This window comes from Monocercomonoides exilis, assembly GCF_001643675.1.
Source record: "Monocercomonoides exilis strain PA203 chromosome Unknown scaffold17-1647472, whole genome shotgun sequence".
Classification (NCBI taxonomy): Eukaryota; Preaxostyla; order Oxymonadida; family Polymastigidae; genus Monocercomonoides; species Monocercomonoides exilis.
In genome coordinates, this window is record NW_027150562.1 from 17499 (window position 1) to 32140 (window position 14642).

The window sequence follows — 14642 nt, forward strand, 5'->3', positions numbered from 1 at the left end:
GTATCATTTCAACCAAAATAAAATTCTCTTTCACAAATTTTCAAAATAAAGTGAAAAAAATCAAAGATTTCATAAAAAGTTCATTTCCATTCTTGTGAAAACTAATTTTTCTTCGTTGCAAGAAAAAATCGATCAACACATTCGATTTTCTTCTTCTTCAGAATATTCATAAAAATGAATTGAAAAAAAACAAATCCAATGGCATTATCTCAATGACAGCAATCATCTTGACTCAATTGACAAACAAAGGATGATAGCATTCATAAGTTAAATGGAAATGGAAAAAATTTTCAGGTTGTTATTTTTTTAGGTTTATATTTCTAACATTTATAATCTTATTGAAGGATTAAGTTGTAATAATTTGTTATTATTTTTCTATGTTGTTTGTATAGAGCTGTTGTTTTATTATTTTTTAATCGATAAAAAAAGTTAAATTCTGTCAATCGGATCATCCATCTTCATTGACGAAGATTGATGATAACATGGAAAATACTACAAAATAATAAAATGATGAGACCTTCTGTTAAACTCAACGACTCAATATTTTATGTTATCAATGTTTCTCACAGATGAATTATTTATCTGTTTGAATAAATGGTAATCGAATATCTCAAAAGAACTTTTTTCTTGAAATGAATTTTCATGCAAACATTATGACAAAACGATATTAGATATGAATTTTTGTTCACAATCCTTTCTATTTTTTTTTGAAAAATTCATTTTGTAAAATCTACAAATAAAATTCACATTCAACAAAATGAATTTTTTAAAAAAAAATCCATCATAATATGAAAATATCAAAAAAATTCAAAATGGATTGTTCATTACCGAATATTGAAATGTTCGAATAGATTTTTTTCTATTTTTGTGATTTTTTTAGAAAAGTCATAAAATTATAACCTTTCAAACTGGAGAGTTTTTGAGCATTTTTTTACAATATTCCATCTCAAAGAAATGTGACAAAATATTTGACTTAAGGCATTTTCATTGAAAAATTATGCATCTTCGATGAACTTTTTGTGATCAAAAAATTTATATAAAATGGATTTGGATATTGACATTCGTGAAATAGTGGAAAACTTCTTGTTTAGATTTCAACGATGCCTGTTTTCTGATATAAAAAACAAATTTGTTTCAAAATCTGAGAAAGCAAAATGAAGTTATGAATGAAGCAATTTTTCAATGCCTTGTGCAAAAAATGCTTGAAAGTCCGTATTTTCCCCCAAATAAAAAAAGGAACTTCATATGGGTGAATTTTTTTGAAATCATAAAAAATCACCTATATTTAATGTGATGCGTGTGAATAGAAAACAACTCACATAAAGTTTTCACCATTTCAAAAATTTGTGAATGTTGTAACTGAATTTGCATCATTCTATTTTTGATAATTTTATTTTTGCTCATTTTATTTTTGATCCGATTTAACATTTTTGTTATAAACAACAAATAGCATCTTGAAAAAATATTTTTTTATATATATTTTTCTGATTTAAAAAAACATCAGAAAAATAAATTGCAATAATGATAAAATACAACACTGTTTCTATATATTCATAAACCTTCAAATTAATAAAATGAAAAAAAAATTTTTTTTTCTACAAAAAAAGAATTACTTTTGATCAAATGCATAATAATTATTGAATGAGCAATTTATTTACAATTGACATTTTGACGGTTTATATTGCAGGAAGAGCATCAAAACCGAAGCGATGAGCAAAATAATTGAAAGCAAAACTGATGCGCAAAAAGCGAATTGTGAACTCTCTTTAAAGGACGAGAAAGGAAGAACTGAAACAATGCGTTGGATAATGGAGAAAAAAACAGAACCGCCAGAATATATGAGGCACAACATAACACTTGGAGATAAGGAGGAAAATACAATGGCAATGTATTGGATTAGTTATGTAAAGACAGAACCACCAGAATGGATGAGGCATGATATTACACTTCGCAACAATTTTGAATCAACAATGGCTATGATATGGATTCAATATGTTCAAAAAGAACCACCGAAATGGATGAGGCATGATATCACATTTCGCAACAATTGTGGATCAACTATGGCTATGATATGGATTAGTTATGTTAAGACAGACACCCCAGAGTGGATGAGACATGAAATCACTCTTTGCAATAAATATGGAAGGACAATGGCCATGATGTGGATCTATAATGTGAAAACAGAACCTCCAGAATGGATGAGGCATGATATCACTGTTTGTAATGAGAATGGAGATACAATGGCCATGTATTGGATAAAAAATGTGAAGACAGAACCACCGGAGTGGATGAGACACGACAATGAGCTTGCAGATAAAAACGGAAAAACGATGGCGATGAATTGGATTGAGGAAGTTAAAACAGAACCACCACTATGGATGATAATGGATAGCACACAAGGCACCAAGGAAAGGAGGACATTGTCGATGAAGTGGATTGAAGAGAAAAAAACTGAACCTCCAGGCTGGATGAGACATAGAGACACTTTTGTCAATTCGAAAGGACAGACGATGGCTATGAAGTGGATTTATTACGTCAAAACAGAACCGCCAGAATGGATGAGACACAACATTGCAATTGGAGATAATGGAGGAAAAACAATGGCCATGCATTGGATAAAGGAAGTCAAAACAGAACCACCTTTGTCAATAAGGCATGAAATAGTCCAAAAAGATAACAATGGTGAAACAATGGCGATGAAGTGGATTCAGTTTGTTCAAACAGACCCATTGGGGTGGATGAGGCACGGTATTACGCTTGGAAATAAGAAAGGAGAAACAATGTCAATGTTTTGGATTGAACATATTCAAACAGAGCCTCCAGAATGGATGAGACATGATCCTGCTCTTATTGATAAGGAAGGGCGAACAATTGCCATGCTGTGGATTGGATGTGTTAAAACAGACCCACCAGAGTGGATGAGACACGATGCTACACTTGCAAACTGTTATGGCTTGACGATGGCGATGAAGTGGATTCAAGAAGTCAAGACAGAGCCACCTGAGTGGATGAGGCATGACAACGAACTTGCCGATATGCCTGGGCGAACTATGGCGATGCAATGGATTCAGTTTACTGAAACTGAACCGCCAGAATGGATGAGACATGACAATCGGGTTGCGGACAGGGTTGGAAAAAGGATGGCAGATTATTGGGAAAGATATGTTGGAAATGAGATTCCAGAATGGATGAAGTGCGATGAATCAATTTCCGCCAATGACATAGATAATGAATCCGATGATACCGTAGATGATGATGAAGAAATGATAAAGACAATAAATTTGATCAAAGAAAGTTTAAAGAAGTATCGGGGCAAAAGTGGAAAGAAAATGCGCTTGTTGATTAGGATTGAATAGCGAAGGGAATAATGAGGATTTATTGGCTGAAATGAGATATCTCACCATTGATGAGAGAAGCAATGAATAATATCTGGAGATGAATGAGAAAGGGCGAGCGTTGAAACAGAGGCAGCAGAAATAGAAGAAATCTTATAATTCAGCAAGAAGGTTTGCTTCATAAGCGCTGAAGATATTTTTTTTCCGATTGTTTGAATGGACGAATCAACAGATTGGAATGCGTGTCAGTTAAGACTATTCCACAACATTTCAAAATTCATGACTCTCTTTCTTCTCTCTTTCTTTGAAGTTTCTTTTTCCTCTTTCAACAAACATTTGGACATTCTTCAAACATATTTCATTTTGGTCTCCTTTCGATTTGCTTCTGATTGCTTTTTCATTCACCAGAACAATTGAAGCTATAAATTTCAATGTTTTTATTTTTTTATTTATTTTTTATTTTTTATATTATTTTCTGAATATTTTCTATTTTTTTTTCAAATTGTTTTTAACTTCATTTTTTCATTATTACAATTATTTTTACAATTACTTTGAATTTTTTTATTGTATTTTTCTTTTGACTTATTTCCTTTTTTTTCTTAATTATTAATTATTATTTCCTTCCTCTTTTAATTTTTATTAAATTAACAAATCAATTTTTGCTTATTCAAAAATTATTTTTAGAAAAGATAAATTCAACTAACCTTGTTTTGTTTTAAGTATTTGCCACTCAAACTAAAAATTTAGTTTGGCGTCTTTTCAATCAAATGAGCATTTCTGTGATTCGAAGTTGAGAAAATCAAAGAGAACAAATGGAAGGAAGCTGTGAAAATGATCTGTCTGTGCTGATGAAGGAGAAGTGAGGATGAGTTCGATGTTTTCAAAGAATGAAACAATTCTAACTGCCTCTGAGGCAAATTGGCTTTTCAATGGATTTTAGTAGTGTTTGCTGTGAAAATAAGGAAAGAGTTTCATTTCCAACCTCGGAACCTCTGCCTCAGTTTAATTCCTGTCAAGATGTTGCTCGATCACCTCTGATCATCTTCCTTTTCTTCTCCAATCATCTGCTCGCTTAAGTTTCCTCTTTTTGAAATCCTTTTCACTTATCTTTTTCTTTTTCTTCCCTTCTCTCTTCTTTTTTTCTTTGCTTCTCTGCTTTTTTACTTTTTCCTCCACCTCTTCTCGCTCCTTCAGTACCGCCAGTGCAATTGCTGCGTGTTGGAGAACTTCGTCTTTTATCACCCATCCTCAGCCCCGCAGCAGACAGTCCCTTCTCCACAATCTCCCATATCACACACTTCACCCCTCGCCCCATCACTTCATCTTTCAACTTTTCCACCAAATATTTTTACTGCGACGATCGATATATCTGCAGCAGCAACGTGTCAAGCGGATCGTCAATTGAAGAATGAACATTCACATCTGCCTCAGCAAAGATCTGTATTTCCTTGACTTCGTGCCCACAGACGCTGCAAGCAATAAAAGCGAAATCACCAGAGGAATCGAAAGCATCTCCGAATGCACCTCGTTGAAGGCATACACAACACCTCCATATAGCACCGCCCTTCGCGCCACAACATAACCCCTCAGCTTCTGCAGCGCCAGACGCGACAGCGGCATGTGTTGCGCATACACCCCAGCCGCCTCTTGCACCACAATAAGCAGCCGCTTCTCTATGTCATCCATCGCTCCTGCCTACGTGTATGACGCAGCCGACGTATCCGAAGGGTCAATCACAAGCTTCGATAATGATGGCTGATCATCTCCTGCTGCCTTCTTCTCTTTGCTTCTCCGCCTCCTGAATGGCGAAGTTGATTGGCATGCTGCTCCAATCTCAGAAGCAGCAGCAGCAGCAGCAGCAGCAGAAGAAGAAGAAGAAGAAGAAGAAGAAGAAGAAGAAGAACGATGAGGAGGAGGAGGAGAAGGAGAAGAAGAAGAAGAAGAAAAAGAGAATGATAGTGATTATGATATGGAAAAGAAAAAGAAATGATATTTTCTGAGCATATTGCTGTTGTTCTATGAATAAAAAAATGCCAAAATGTTTTTTGTTTTATCTTTTTCAATTCAATTTTCCCTCTCTTTTCATTTTTCATCATCTCCATTTATCTTTTCCCTTCTTTCTTCATCTTTCACAGAACAATCTTTTCACTCATTCTCTCTTTTCCCCAATTAAATTCTATCCCTCATCGCACTAATAACCCAATGAAATACTTTTTCTTTCTCATCTTCTTATTACTATTCTTCCCTTCTTCTGCGTATATCCTCAAAATCTCGCTTTTTAAGATTTTTGAGCCAATTTCGGAGAATTAGCAGCATCGGAGAAATTTCTCTCTTCATTTTATTTTCCCAGCTTAAGTTTTATCTTCTGCTCCTTCTTCTTTAAAAAAACTTTTTCCTTTTTTTCTCCATGAAAATTCTCCCTTTCTGCACATCTTTTGAGAAATTTGCAGGAATAATTAATCCAAACATTTTCATCTTCTTTTCTCAAATCCAACATCTGATTATTTTGTTTCTTTTCTTCTGCTTTCTTCCTTTTCTCTCTCTTTCTCCAATAAAAAATAGCTAACTTCTTTCTCTGTGCTTTCTTTCCTCATAATGTGGAACATCTTTTCTTCTTTTATGTCATTCATAGAAAATATCCAATTCTTCTTTTTAAAAAAATAGCTTATTTCCTCTTTCTCTTTTCTCTTTTCTTCATCATCATCTTCTTCTTCATGTCCACTTTTCTTGTTCACAACCATTTTCCCCTTGTTTTCTTGTCCATCGCCGTATCTTCCCTCCTTTTTCTCTTCTCTTTTTGGAAGCACTCCAATTTTTGACTCCAATTCAAAGTATCTAAAAAGTCCATTCGCATTTCTTTCAATTCTGCATATTTCACCAGAATTGTGAATCTTTCCATTAAAGCATCAAAATGGTTGTTTCCATCAACCAATTCTTGGAAATGACGATGATTATAAAGAAGATGATGAATTAATCGATGATGAAGCATGCAAAATAGATGGCAGAAGTCACGGATGCCATCGTTAGCAATCCAAACAAGAATAATCTCAAAATTTTTGGATCTTTTGCGAAATGAAAAGAAGGTTTCTTTCTATTGCATTCTTGTTCATGATCAATCTGTATTCATTAAAAACACACCATTTAAGAAAAATGAATGAAATAAAAAAAATCAAACCATCTTTTCGGCCTTGAAATATTTTCCCATCTCCAATGGATTGGTAATTATCAGCCCAGCTGGCTTTCTTGTTCTCCAAAATTGCCTTTCACCACATAAAAAATTCAGACAACCGGATTATAAATGGTTGGCAAAGAACATCATCGAAAGCAGAAAATCCTTTATGAAACCGATAATGAAGTAAAATGAAAGATTATATTCTCCAAATAAACTCCTTTTCAAAACTAAATTCATTGTTAAGTCTTTGCTGACAGCATACCAGTAGAATTCGTGCAAAATGCAAATGAGATTGTAATTGAGGCCTGCTGTGTGCTTAGTTCAACTCGCTTCCTCCATTGTCCAACCCCCAATTCCCTTTCCTTTTCCACAAAACCAAATTCCCAATAAAAAATCTCACAAAACAAATCCTGTGCAAAAAAATATGCCAAGTGCACTGTACTTCCCACAAAATGAACAAGAGGTTCAATCAAATCTTTCGGATATTCTGCTCGCTTTTTCTGCATCTTGTTTGAGTTATTTTTCATTCAAAATATTGCATCCTATATTGCACCATATATTTTGTAATTTTTAACCAAGTTCAAATTTCATGCATTTTCATTCACCATTCCCCTTTTTGCAAGCAATCAATGCAAACAGCCACTCGCTCCTCACTCTTCAAGCAAAATCCCTGTTCCTCTGAAATGCTATAACTCGCATGGATGCATCTGTGGCAGTGCGATCAAGCAGCTCAAACATGCTCTGGCTGCAGTAAATAATTTTTCAAAAATCTTAACCTCAAAATTTTTGGTTTTTATCCCTTATTTATTTATTCAATAAGATTTTTTTTTAATTCAAAGATTTTCTTATTTTGAGGCAAAAGCAATGTTAGAAAATGAATACGTATATTCTTCTTTGTTTTTAATATTTGATTTTGTGTTTTTTAATTCATTTGATGCGAATATTTTCGACAATACAAAAAATATATTTATTATTTGTTTTGGATGTATTTTTCAATTTCGCAGTCACCTTCAGCGAAACAAATATTTCTTGGTATGCAAAATTTTATAAGAAATGAATGGTTGAACGAACAAATGAATGTTTTTTATTCTTTGGATTTTTACAATTTTTTAGAGAAACTTTCTCAACTGATGAATTACTCTGGAGCAGAGCTGAAACATAAAATCGAAGAAATGAATATATTAGTTGATGAAATGAACAACGAAGAAATTAAGGATATTTTCAACAAAGAACTGTTTGACAAAATAAACGAAATGATCGAAGAAGAGAAACTTTCAATGGAAAATACATTGTTGTTGCTGAAACGCATTGGATATTGTAAAGTTCTTTTTGGCTGGTGGATTTATGGATTTCATAGTTCTTTGCTGTGCGGAAGATTTGAAAAGATGATTGAAGAGGAAGAAAAGAAAGAAGAAGAAAAAGACGAAACTCTTCTTGTTAATCTTTGCGAATGCTATCTTTCTTTGCATCATTATTCTAGTGAAATTGGAGAAATAATTTCAATTATTGTCCCTTGTCTTTTGAATATTGCATTGAACAAAAAGGAAAGCGAAGAAGCACAAAATGAAGTGGAAATAGCTTTGCTGGCTTTGAGCTGCATTGACATGTATCGCGTATGAGTGCTTCTTTTTCATTTTTGACGTTATTGAATTGTTTTTTCCTCCTTTTTTGCATAGGAAATGGAACCAAAACTGCATCTGAATGAAATCAGAGAGATCATCAAACATCATCAAGAGCATCACAATCTTACTCAACTTGCCTATCAATCTGCTTGGCTGTTTTTGATCAACAGATTATTCTGCAACGGATTTTTGGAAGATATTGTTGTAAATGAGCTGCATTTTGGAAGAGAAGCAGCAAGAGAACTGGAAGAGCTGACAAAGTGCGTGAATTGGAAGAAGAAAGAAGAGGAAATGAGCAAAGAAGAAGCGAAAGAAGAATTTTCATTGATGAGGTGGGTCGAAACATTGAACATTTATTTTGGTGGGTGTCAATTGCAGAATGAAGAATTTGTTAAGATTTTAAGCAGAATTGTTCAGGTTCATCGAGCGGCGAAGGAAAATTACAGCGTTATTAGTAATCGATGCATTTATGTATTTCAAACAGTTGTAGATAATTCATTTGTAAAAATTGAAAGCTTGCTGAAAGGCAGAGTAGTTGATGTTTTTTTGGAGGAGATTCACCAGCCGACGTTGAATGACAATATTGTACGTAAAAACTTGAAATTTTTTCTATCGATTTCGTTGGGATTGAAAGAAGAGGCGGGTGATGAAATGGAAGAAGCGAGACGAAAATCAATAAAAATGGAGATATTCGAAAAGATGGAAGAAGAAGGGTACGAAGATTGCATCGTCAATTTGAACAATTTCATTCAGACAATGGAGAAATTCTTTTTTCGAGTGTTTAACATTCTGGAGGATAATTCAAATTATTTTGTTTATCTGTAGTTTTTTTTTTTTTTTTTTTTTTTTTTTTTTTTTTTTTTTTTTTTTTTCGCTTTTATTTTTCTGAATTTTCGTATCACAAGAGTTTTAGCACTGCATTTGTTCCACCATATTTTTATTTTCAAAGGGAAACAGATTTGCTTTCTTTTGGCAGAAATATTTTCTGAAATGTCAATAAAAAATTATTTTGAAACAAAAATTGCAAATTATGGAAAATGATTCTGACTCAAACATAACTGAAGGAATCAAGCAATTAATCACAAATTTCAAAATCAAAAACTAGCCAGCGGACCTATATCAAATTCTGTTATTTTGCATTTCCTCCAAATTCTGTTTCTGTTATTCCACATTTCCAAGTCATTTTGACGACTGTTCAGAAAGTTGTGTGTTCCGATATCAGATTAATTCAGTTCTTCAATATAGGTTGGTGTTTTTATTGGCACCATTTTTTTTTTGGCACCAAATTTTTGAAGTGATAAAATTCAAAAAATACAGACTCAATTAGCAAAAATAAACAAAACTTGGGTCAAATAGTCTTCGAATTTTTCTTTTTCCTGAACTTTGATCTGCAGAATTTTCTTCTTCGATATTTTCCAAATCATCATGCAAAATTCTTCGATAAACTCTTTTCTTCTTTGACTTTAATGGAAGAGTATCTTCAATGTTTTCTGTTTCTTCTTCGACTTCGGAACTTTTCGCACTTGTTCGAATAAAGATATCTTCTTCCCACTTTTCTAAGAAATCCTCATTTGTGAGCAGTTTTCCGTAAAAATCAAAACGATTTGAATAAGAAGGCAAAGGAAATGAAGAGTGTTTGGGTAATTTATTTGAAACTGGTCCTGACGATCTGAACAAAACACCACTTGCATCAAATGCATTCTTTATTACTGATTGTGCGAATGCAGAATGAAGAGCTTGAGGAAGGATGTCCGCCAAAGCCTTTCTGTTGGAAGAAGCTGTTGAAGATTGAGGTATTTCTATTGATGAATTTAAAACAGATTTAAGAACAGCAAAAACACCTCTATCGAGAGGTTGTGAAATATGTGTTGTATGAGGAACAAATGTGATGACATCCACATTCGATTCCATAAATTTTCTCCAAATAATAGGGTTTGCACGAGAGATGTGCGAATCAACGAAAAGTGAACATCTCTCTTCAGTCAATTTCATCCTTTTCTTTCTTTCTAATATTTCTGGAAGAAGAACACGCAAAGAGTATCGTTCGAATAAAGAAAAATTCATCCAACCATTCGTATTGCACCACACATCAAGCGAAGGAGATAGTAAAGGAGTCAACTCTTCCGGAACATTTGAACTTGGCCAAAGAACAATTGTAGGCAAAGAAAATCCATCTGAGGCAACAGCAGCCACAAGCGTCGCATTTCGAACTCTCGAAGGTGCTAGACAATAGGCTGAAGGAGATTCCGAGGATGTCGCGACAAGTTTTTGGCAATTATCTGATAATCTCAGTGATGTTTCATCCACATTAAAGATTAGCTCCCTTCGGTATATGAACTTTGAATGCAAATCATCAAGCATTTCGTACCAAGGTTTCAAAACGTCTTGACAAGATGCTGCAAGACGTTTTGAATCCAAAATTTTTGGTTTTTGTAATTTCAGTTCGGGTTGATTTCGCAAGAAGGAATAAGCCGCGGATTTTGAAATTTCTTTTTTTGGTGAAGCATCAACTGAAATCTCTGAATCTTCATCTTCTATCGCATTTTCAATCTAAATAGAAACAAATAAATAGAAAAAAAATATTTTACAAACCAATTCTTTTGTTTTCTTCACTGTCAGGTTTGTTCCACACTTTGCTTCAATTTTAATTACGTCTGTAACAATTTCCTTTTTTTCCTTGCGCAGCAATGATGGTCTTCCTACTTTGGCAACATCCCTGTCACTTTTAACAGCATTCACTGCATGGATGAGAGTTTTTTTTGAAAATTCACCGAAGTTGGTTGCATCCACTAGCCTGGCTTTTCCGTCAATCAGAATTCGCGCCATTCTCTCGAGTCTATTTTCATAAATGCGATAGTTTATCGACGCCATTTCTGCTTGCATTTTTCTTTTTCCTTCTTCAGCTTTTTTTTTTGATCATAAAAAAAACCAATCAATCTTTTGGGTAATGATCAAAAAAAAGTCCTTTTAGAACAGCCAAAAGACATTTCAAGTTTTGAAATGGGAAGTATTTTCTTTAATAAATTTTTATTTATTCAATTTGTTTTAAATAAGAATTTGTCATGTTATTTTCAAACGATAATTTCACTAACGAATTTAACTGTTGCCCCGAAATCAAATAAGCACATCTGTTCTTTTACTGATAATAAAAACAATTGTTTGTGCAAATAATCTTTGTTTCTTATTGAAAATTATATCTTTCACAAAGAAATAGAAAAAAGGTGCCAATAAAAAAAAGGTTCCAATAAAAGCACTAACCTATAGCAGAGGCAATTTAAAAAATTTTTTTGTGAAAACAGTGCAGATGGATGGAAATATTTCCATGCTGCAAAATGTTTAATATGGAATTAAAATATCTATTGGTTGCACTCATTTGGTCTTGTAGAATTGAATAAATAACAAAAAGAAAATTGAAGGGTTAAAAAAGAACATTTAACAGATGGGAAAATTGATTGTTATAAAAAGGAGACAAATTTTAAAAAAAGCAAAGAAGTAGAAGAAAGAGTTTTTCTTTCAAATGGAAGCGTTTTGAAAAATGTTTCATCAGATTTGATTGAAGATTCAATCAGAACAAAGAAACTTTGGAACACAAAAAATAATGATCTTCCTGATGCAAAAATCTGAGATTTTCATATTGTTGAGAGAAGATGAAAGAGGATTGCTTGAGATAGTTAGATATATGGAAAGAAAAAATGAATGAAGGAAAAGAAGAAATGAAAAAATGAACATTTTCCCATCTTCAACATTTCTTCCCAAACAAATGCTAGAAGAATCTTATTGAAATTGTGTGATGAGCTGATATGGGATGAAATTTCAGGTTTTGTGAAAAAATCATAGATTTGTTCCAAACTTTTTCTGAAATTATATCATGGAATAATGGTATTATATCGAAGTGCTCAAAACTTTCTTTTTTTTATTGCAATATGAATGTGAGTGAGTTCTAACATTCTTCATGCTATTAAAATTGCTAGAAAATGACGATAATATTTCCATTTGTGAAAATTTTTTGTGTAAAATTTTCATATTTTGGGTTTGATCTAATTAAATATCATAAAAAACATAGGATCCCGAAGATGAAAATGATCAATATTTTAAACTTTTGAAAACATTCACCAGAAAAAAAAGGACTGAGTCTGGTGTTGGTGATTTGGACAGTTTCAAAGAAATAATTGTGAACGATGTGAAATCGAAAAAGATGAAACAAATACAATTATCTCGATAAATTTTCTCAATAAAAAGGGATAAACAATAAAAGAGAATTAATTTTAGATGGGTTTTAACGATTAAAAATTGAAGTTTAGATAAATTTATCATTTTATTCAAAAAAAACCATATCCCACAATTGAATTATTCAATGGATTTTCATTTTTTCATTTTATTAAAGTCACCATTTCCTATTCGTTTTAAATGAAAATTATGAAATGACGGTAAGAGGGTGCATAGCGACCGGTATAAAAATTGTGTTAAAGAAGAACTATTGACCTTGAAAACCCCATTTATGGATGTTTAAATTCTCAAATAGGAGAAATATTCCATAAAAAACAGAAAATTTTTAGTATTTATAATTCAGCAGTTATGAAAAAATAATGATCAAACCCCTAAGATATATACGAGAGATTATTTTTTTTTAAGTTTTTATTGGAAATGAAGATTATCCCCTTGTCAATATGTTTATTAGGATTATGTTTACGTGAACTTTTAATTTAATCAACTGATTAGAGTTTTTTTTTATTTCAAGTGGGGAAGTTTTTTAAGTAAATACTCCTTTTGGATTTTAAAGACAGGTTTTCTCAGCTTTGAATCACTGTAATTCGAAAACCACTTCAGAAATATCATTATTGCATTCATTAGTGATAGAACAGTTTGTAAAAACATACCGAACATCGCACAAAATACCGGGCAAGATCGATATCTCAATGACCACAAGAGGAATAATTCTGACAATTTTCCTCAAAACACATCTCATTTATACAAACTCGCGTGATACAAAAGACTTTCATCACTTACTTGTTTATGCTCGGAAAAAAATTTAATAATAATCTCGGAGAAACTCAAAATCCTATTTCTCCGAGATTCTCAAAAACTTTTTTCTCTGTACACAAAAGAAGTGATTTTGAAGGTTTTGTATATCAAATGAGTTTGTGTTAATGAGGTATATTTTGAGGAAAATTTACAGAAATTTTCCTCTTGCGGTTGTTGTGAAAGCGATCTTGTCCGGTATTTTGTGCAATGTCCGGTTTTTTATGTTTTTTCTGCACTAATATCACACTTCTTTAGAGATAAAATAAGTGGGAACCGCAATTTAACAAATATTTGATAAGTTCATTCATTTTGAAAATAAAATATAAGTGTATTTTTCAAAAATAAAAGGAACAATTAATGAAAACATGCAATCAAAACAACAAACAAATCAACAAAAAAATATAAACAAATAAAATTCTTATCAGACTTTAAACATTATTTCCCACCTAAACTTTCATCAATTTTTTGGAAGTTTTTAACATATGAAAACAACGGTTTATGTCCCTTTTCGAAAAAAATTTTTTGTCTCTTTTGATGTCTTTTTTTTTATTCCGAAATAAGAAAATATTTTTTTCTCCTCAATTGCACGCTGTAGTGAAACAGTAAAAAATCTTTCAATTTTCTATTCTGTACACAATCAAATTATTTTATAAATCGATAATTACACAGTCCTTAAAAAAACTAAATTAAACAATGTTTAAACATTTAACAAAAACGAAGTGAAATTTGTGAAATGATTTTTTCAAAAAAAATGTGAATTTTAAAATTTTCATTGATTTAAGAATTTTGGGAACTCTGAGAAACAGATTCAGGTTGAGAAGATTGCAAAGGAGGTTTTAAATTTTGAGGAGCTTTCGATGGCCTTTTTAGAACGTACTTTTCCAACAGTTTTATAAGACTTGATAGAATAATCACCCACGAAACTACCAGAAGAGATAAAACATATCTTCGAGGAAAGAATGCCTAATGTTAATAAAATTTTATATTGAAAAATATACAAAAAAACAAAAATCATACATCATTAAATAGTTTATTGGGCAAATGAGCAAGACATGTACTCCACATCCACCTTTCAAGAAATCCAAATATAAACATAAAAAACCTATTTCTAGTAGCTAAAGAATTTAAATGTATTGCAAAATAAATATTGTAATATTGATAAAAAAGCCAAACCCAAATACATCGCTGAAAATACAATTAAAGCATGTACAAAAACCAAAAGCCCAAAATACGAAGAAAATCTCCTCAAAAATGGAGGACGCTGATCACTGAATCGAAAAAATAAGATATAATTTTTATTGCTCTTGAAATGCAAATATATATATGCAAACTACGGAATGCTTAAAAAAAATTGGTCTTCAGGAGTAAGAAACAATAATATTCCCATGACTATTCCAGAAATAGACATATATACTAATGCAGCTGACAATATATATCCAGTTGGTCGCATATAGCTTCAAAATGAATATAGAAATAATATTGATCAAATCT

General features: G+C 32.1%; 6 protein-coding genes across 6 annotated transcripts; 2 read left to right on the forward strand and 4 right to left on the reverse strand.

Moving 5' to 3' along the window:
- The first annotated feature begins 1458 nt into the window (after nt 1-1458).
- On the forward strand, nt 1459-4018 carry MONOS_2002 (uncharacterized protein). Its single transcript, XM_067871893.1, has one exon. It carries the CDS (start codon nt 1710-1712, stop codon nt 3354-3356), a length of 1647 nt encoding a protein of 548 aa, XP_067729042.1. The 5' UTR covers nt 1459-1709; the 3' UTR covers nt 3357-4018.
- A 665-nt stretch (nt 4019-4683) lies between these two features.
- On the reverse strand, nt 4684-5021 carry MONOS_2001 (uncharacterized protein; the record flags this gene model as incomplete). Its single annotated transcript, XM_067871892.1, has 2 exons — nt 4684-4804; nt 4876-5021. The coding sequence occupies 2 exons, from the start codon at nt 5019-5021 to the stop codon at nt 4684-4686; spliced, it is 267 nt and encodes an 88-aa protein (XP_067729043.1).
- An 815-nt stretch (nt 5022-5836) lies between these two features.
- Nucleotides 5837-7034, reverse strand: MONOS_17437 (uncharacterized protein; the record flags this gene model as incomplete). The annotated part of the gene is made up of 5 exons (XM_067870357.1): nt 5837-6170; nt 6373-6452; nt 6511-6577; nt 6624-6669; nt 6770-7034. The coding sequence occupies 5 exons, from the start codon at nt 7032-7034 to the stop codon at nt 5837-5839; spliced, it is 792 nt and encodes a 263-aa protein (XP_067729044.1).
- A 526-nt stretch (nt 7035-7560) lies between these two features.
- On the forward strand, nt 7561-8619 carry MONOS_2000 (uncharacterized protein; the record flags this gene model as incomplete). Its single annotated transcript, XM_067871891.1, has 5 exons — nt 7561-7567; nt 7621-7741; nt 7865-8120; nt 8184-8546; nt 8614-8619. 5 exons carry the CDS (start codon nt 7561-7563, stop codon nt 8617-8619), a joined length of 753 nt encoding a protein of 250 aa, XP_067729045.1.
- An 833-nt stretch (nt 8620-9452) lies between these two features.
- On the reverse strand, nt 9453-10955 carry MONOS_1999 (uncharacterized protein; the record flags this gene model as incomplete). The annotated part of the gene is made up of 2 exons (XM_067871887.1): nt 9453-10679; nt 10722-10955. 2 exons carry the CDS (start codon nt 10953-10955, stop codon nt 9453-9455), a joined length of 1461 nt encoding a protein of 486 aa, XP_067729046.1.
- Nucleotides 10956-13782: 2827 nt separating this feature from the next.
- Nucleotides 13783-14642, reverse strand: MONOS_18605 (uncharacterized protein). Its single transcript, XM_067871639.1, has 4 exons — nt 14483-14642; nt 14325-14419; nt 14169-14266; nt 13783-14114 (listed from the first exon to the last, which is right to left on the reverse strand). Exons 1-4 carry the CDS (start codon nt 14599-14601, stop codon nt 13929-13931), a joined length of 498 nt encoding a protein of 165 aa, XP_067729047.1. The 5' UTR covers nt 14602-14642; the 3' UTR covers nt 13783-13928.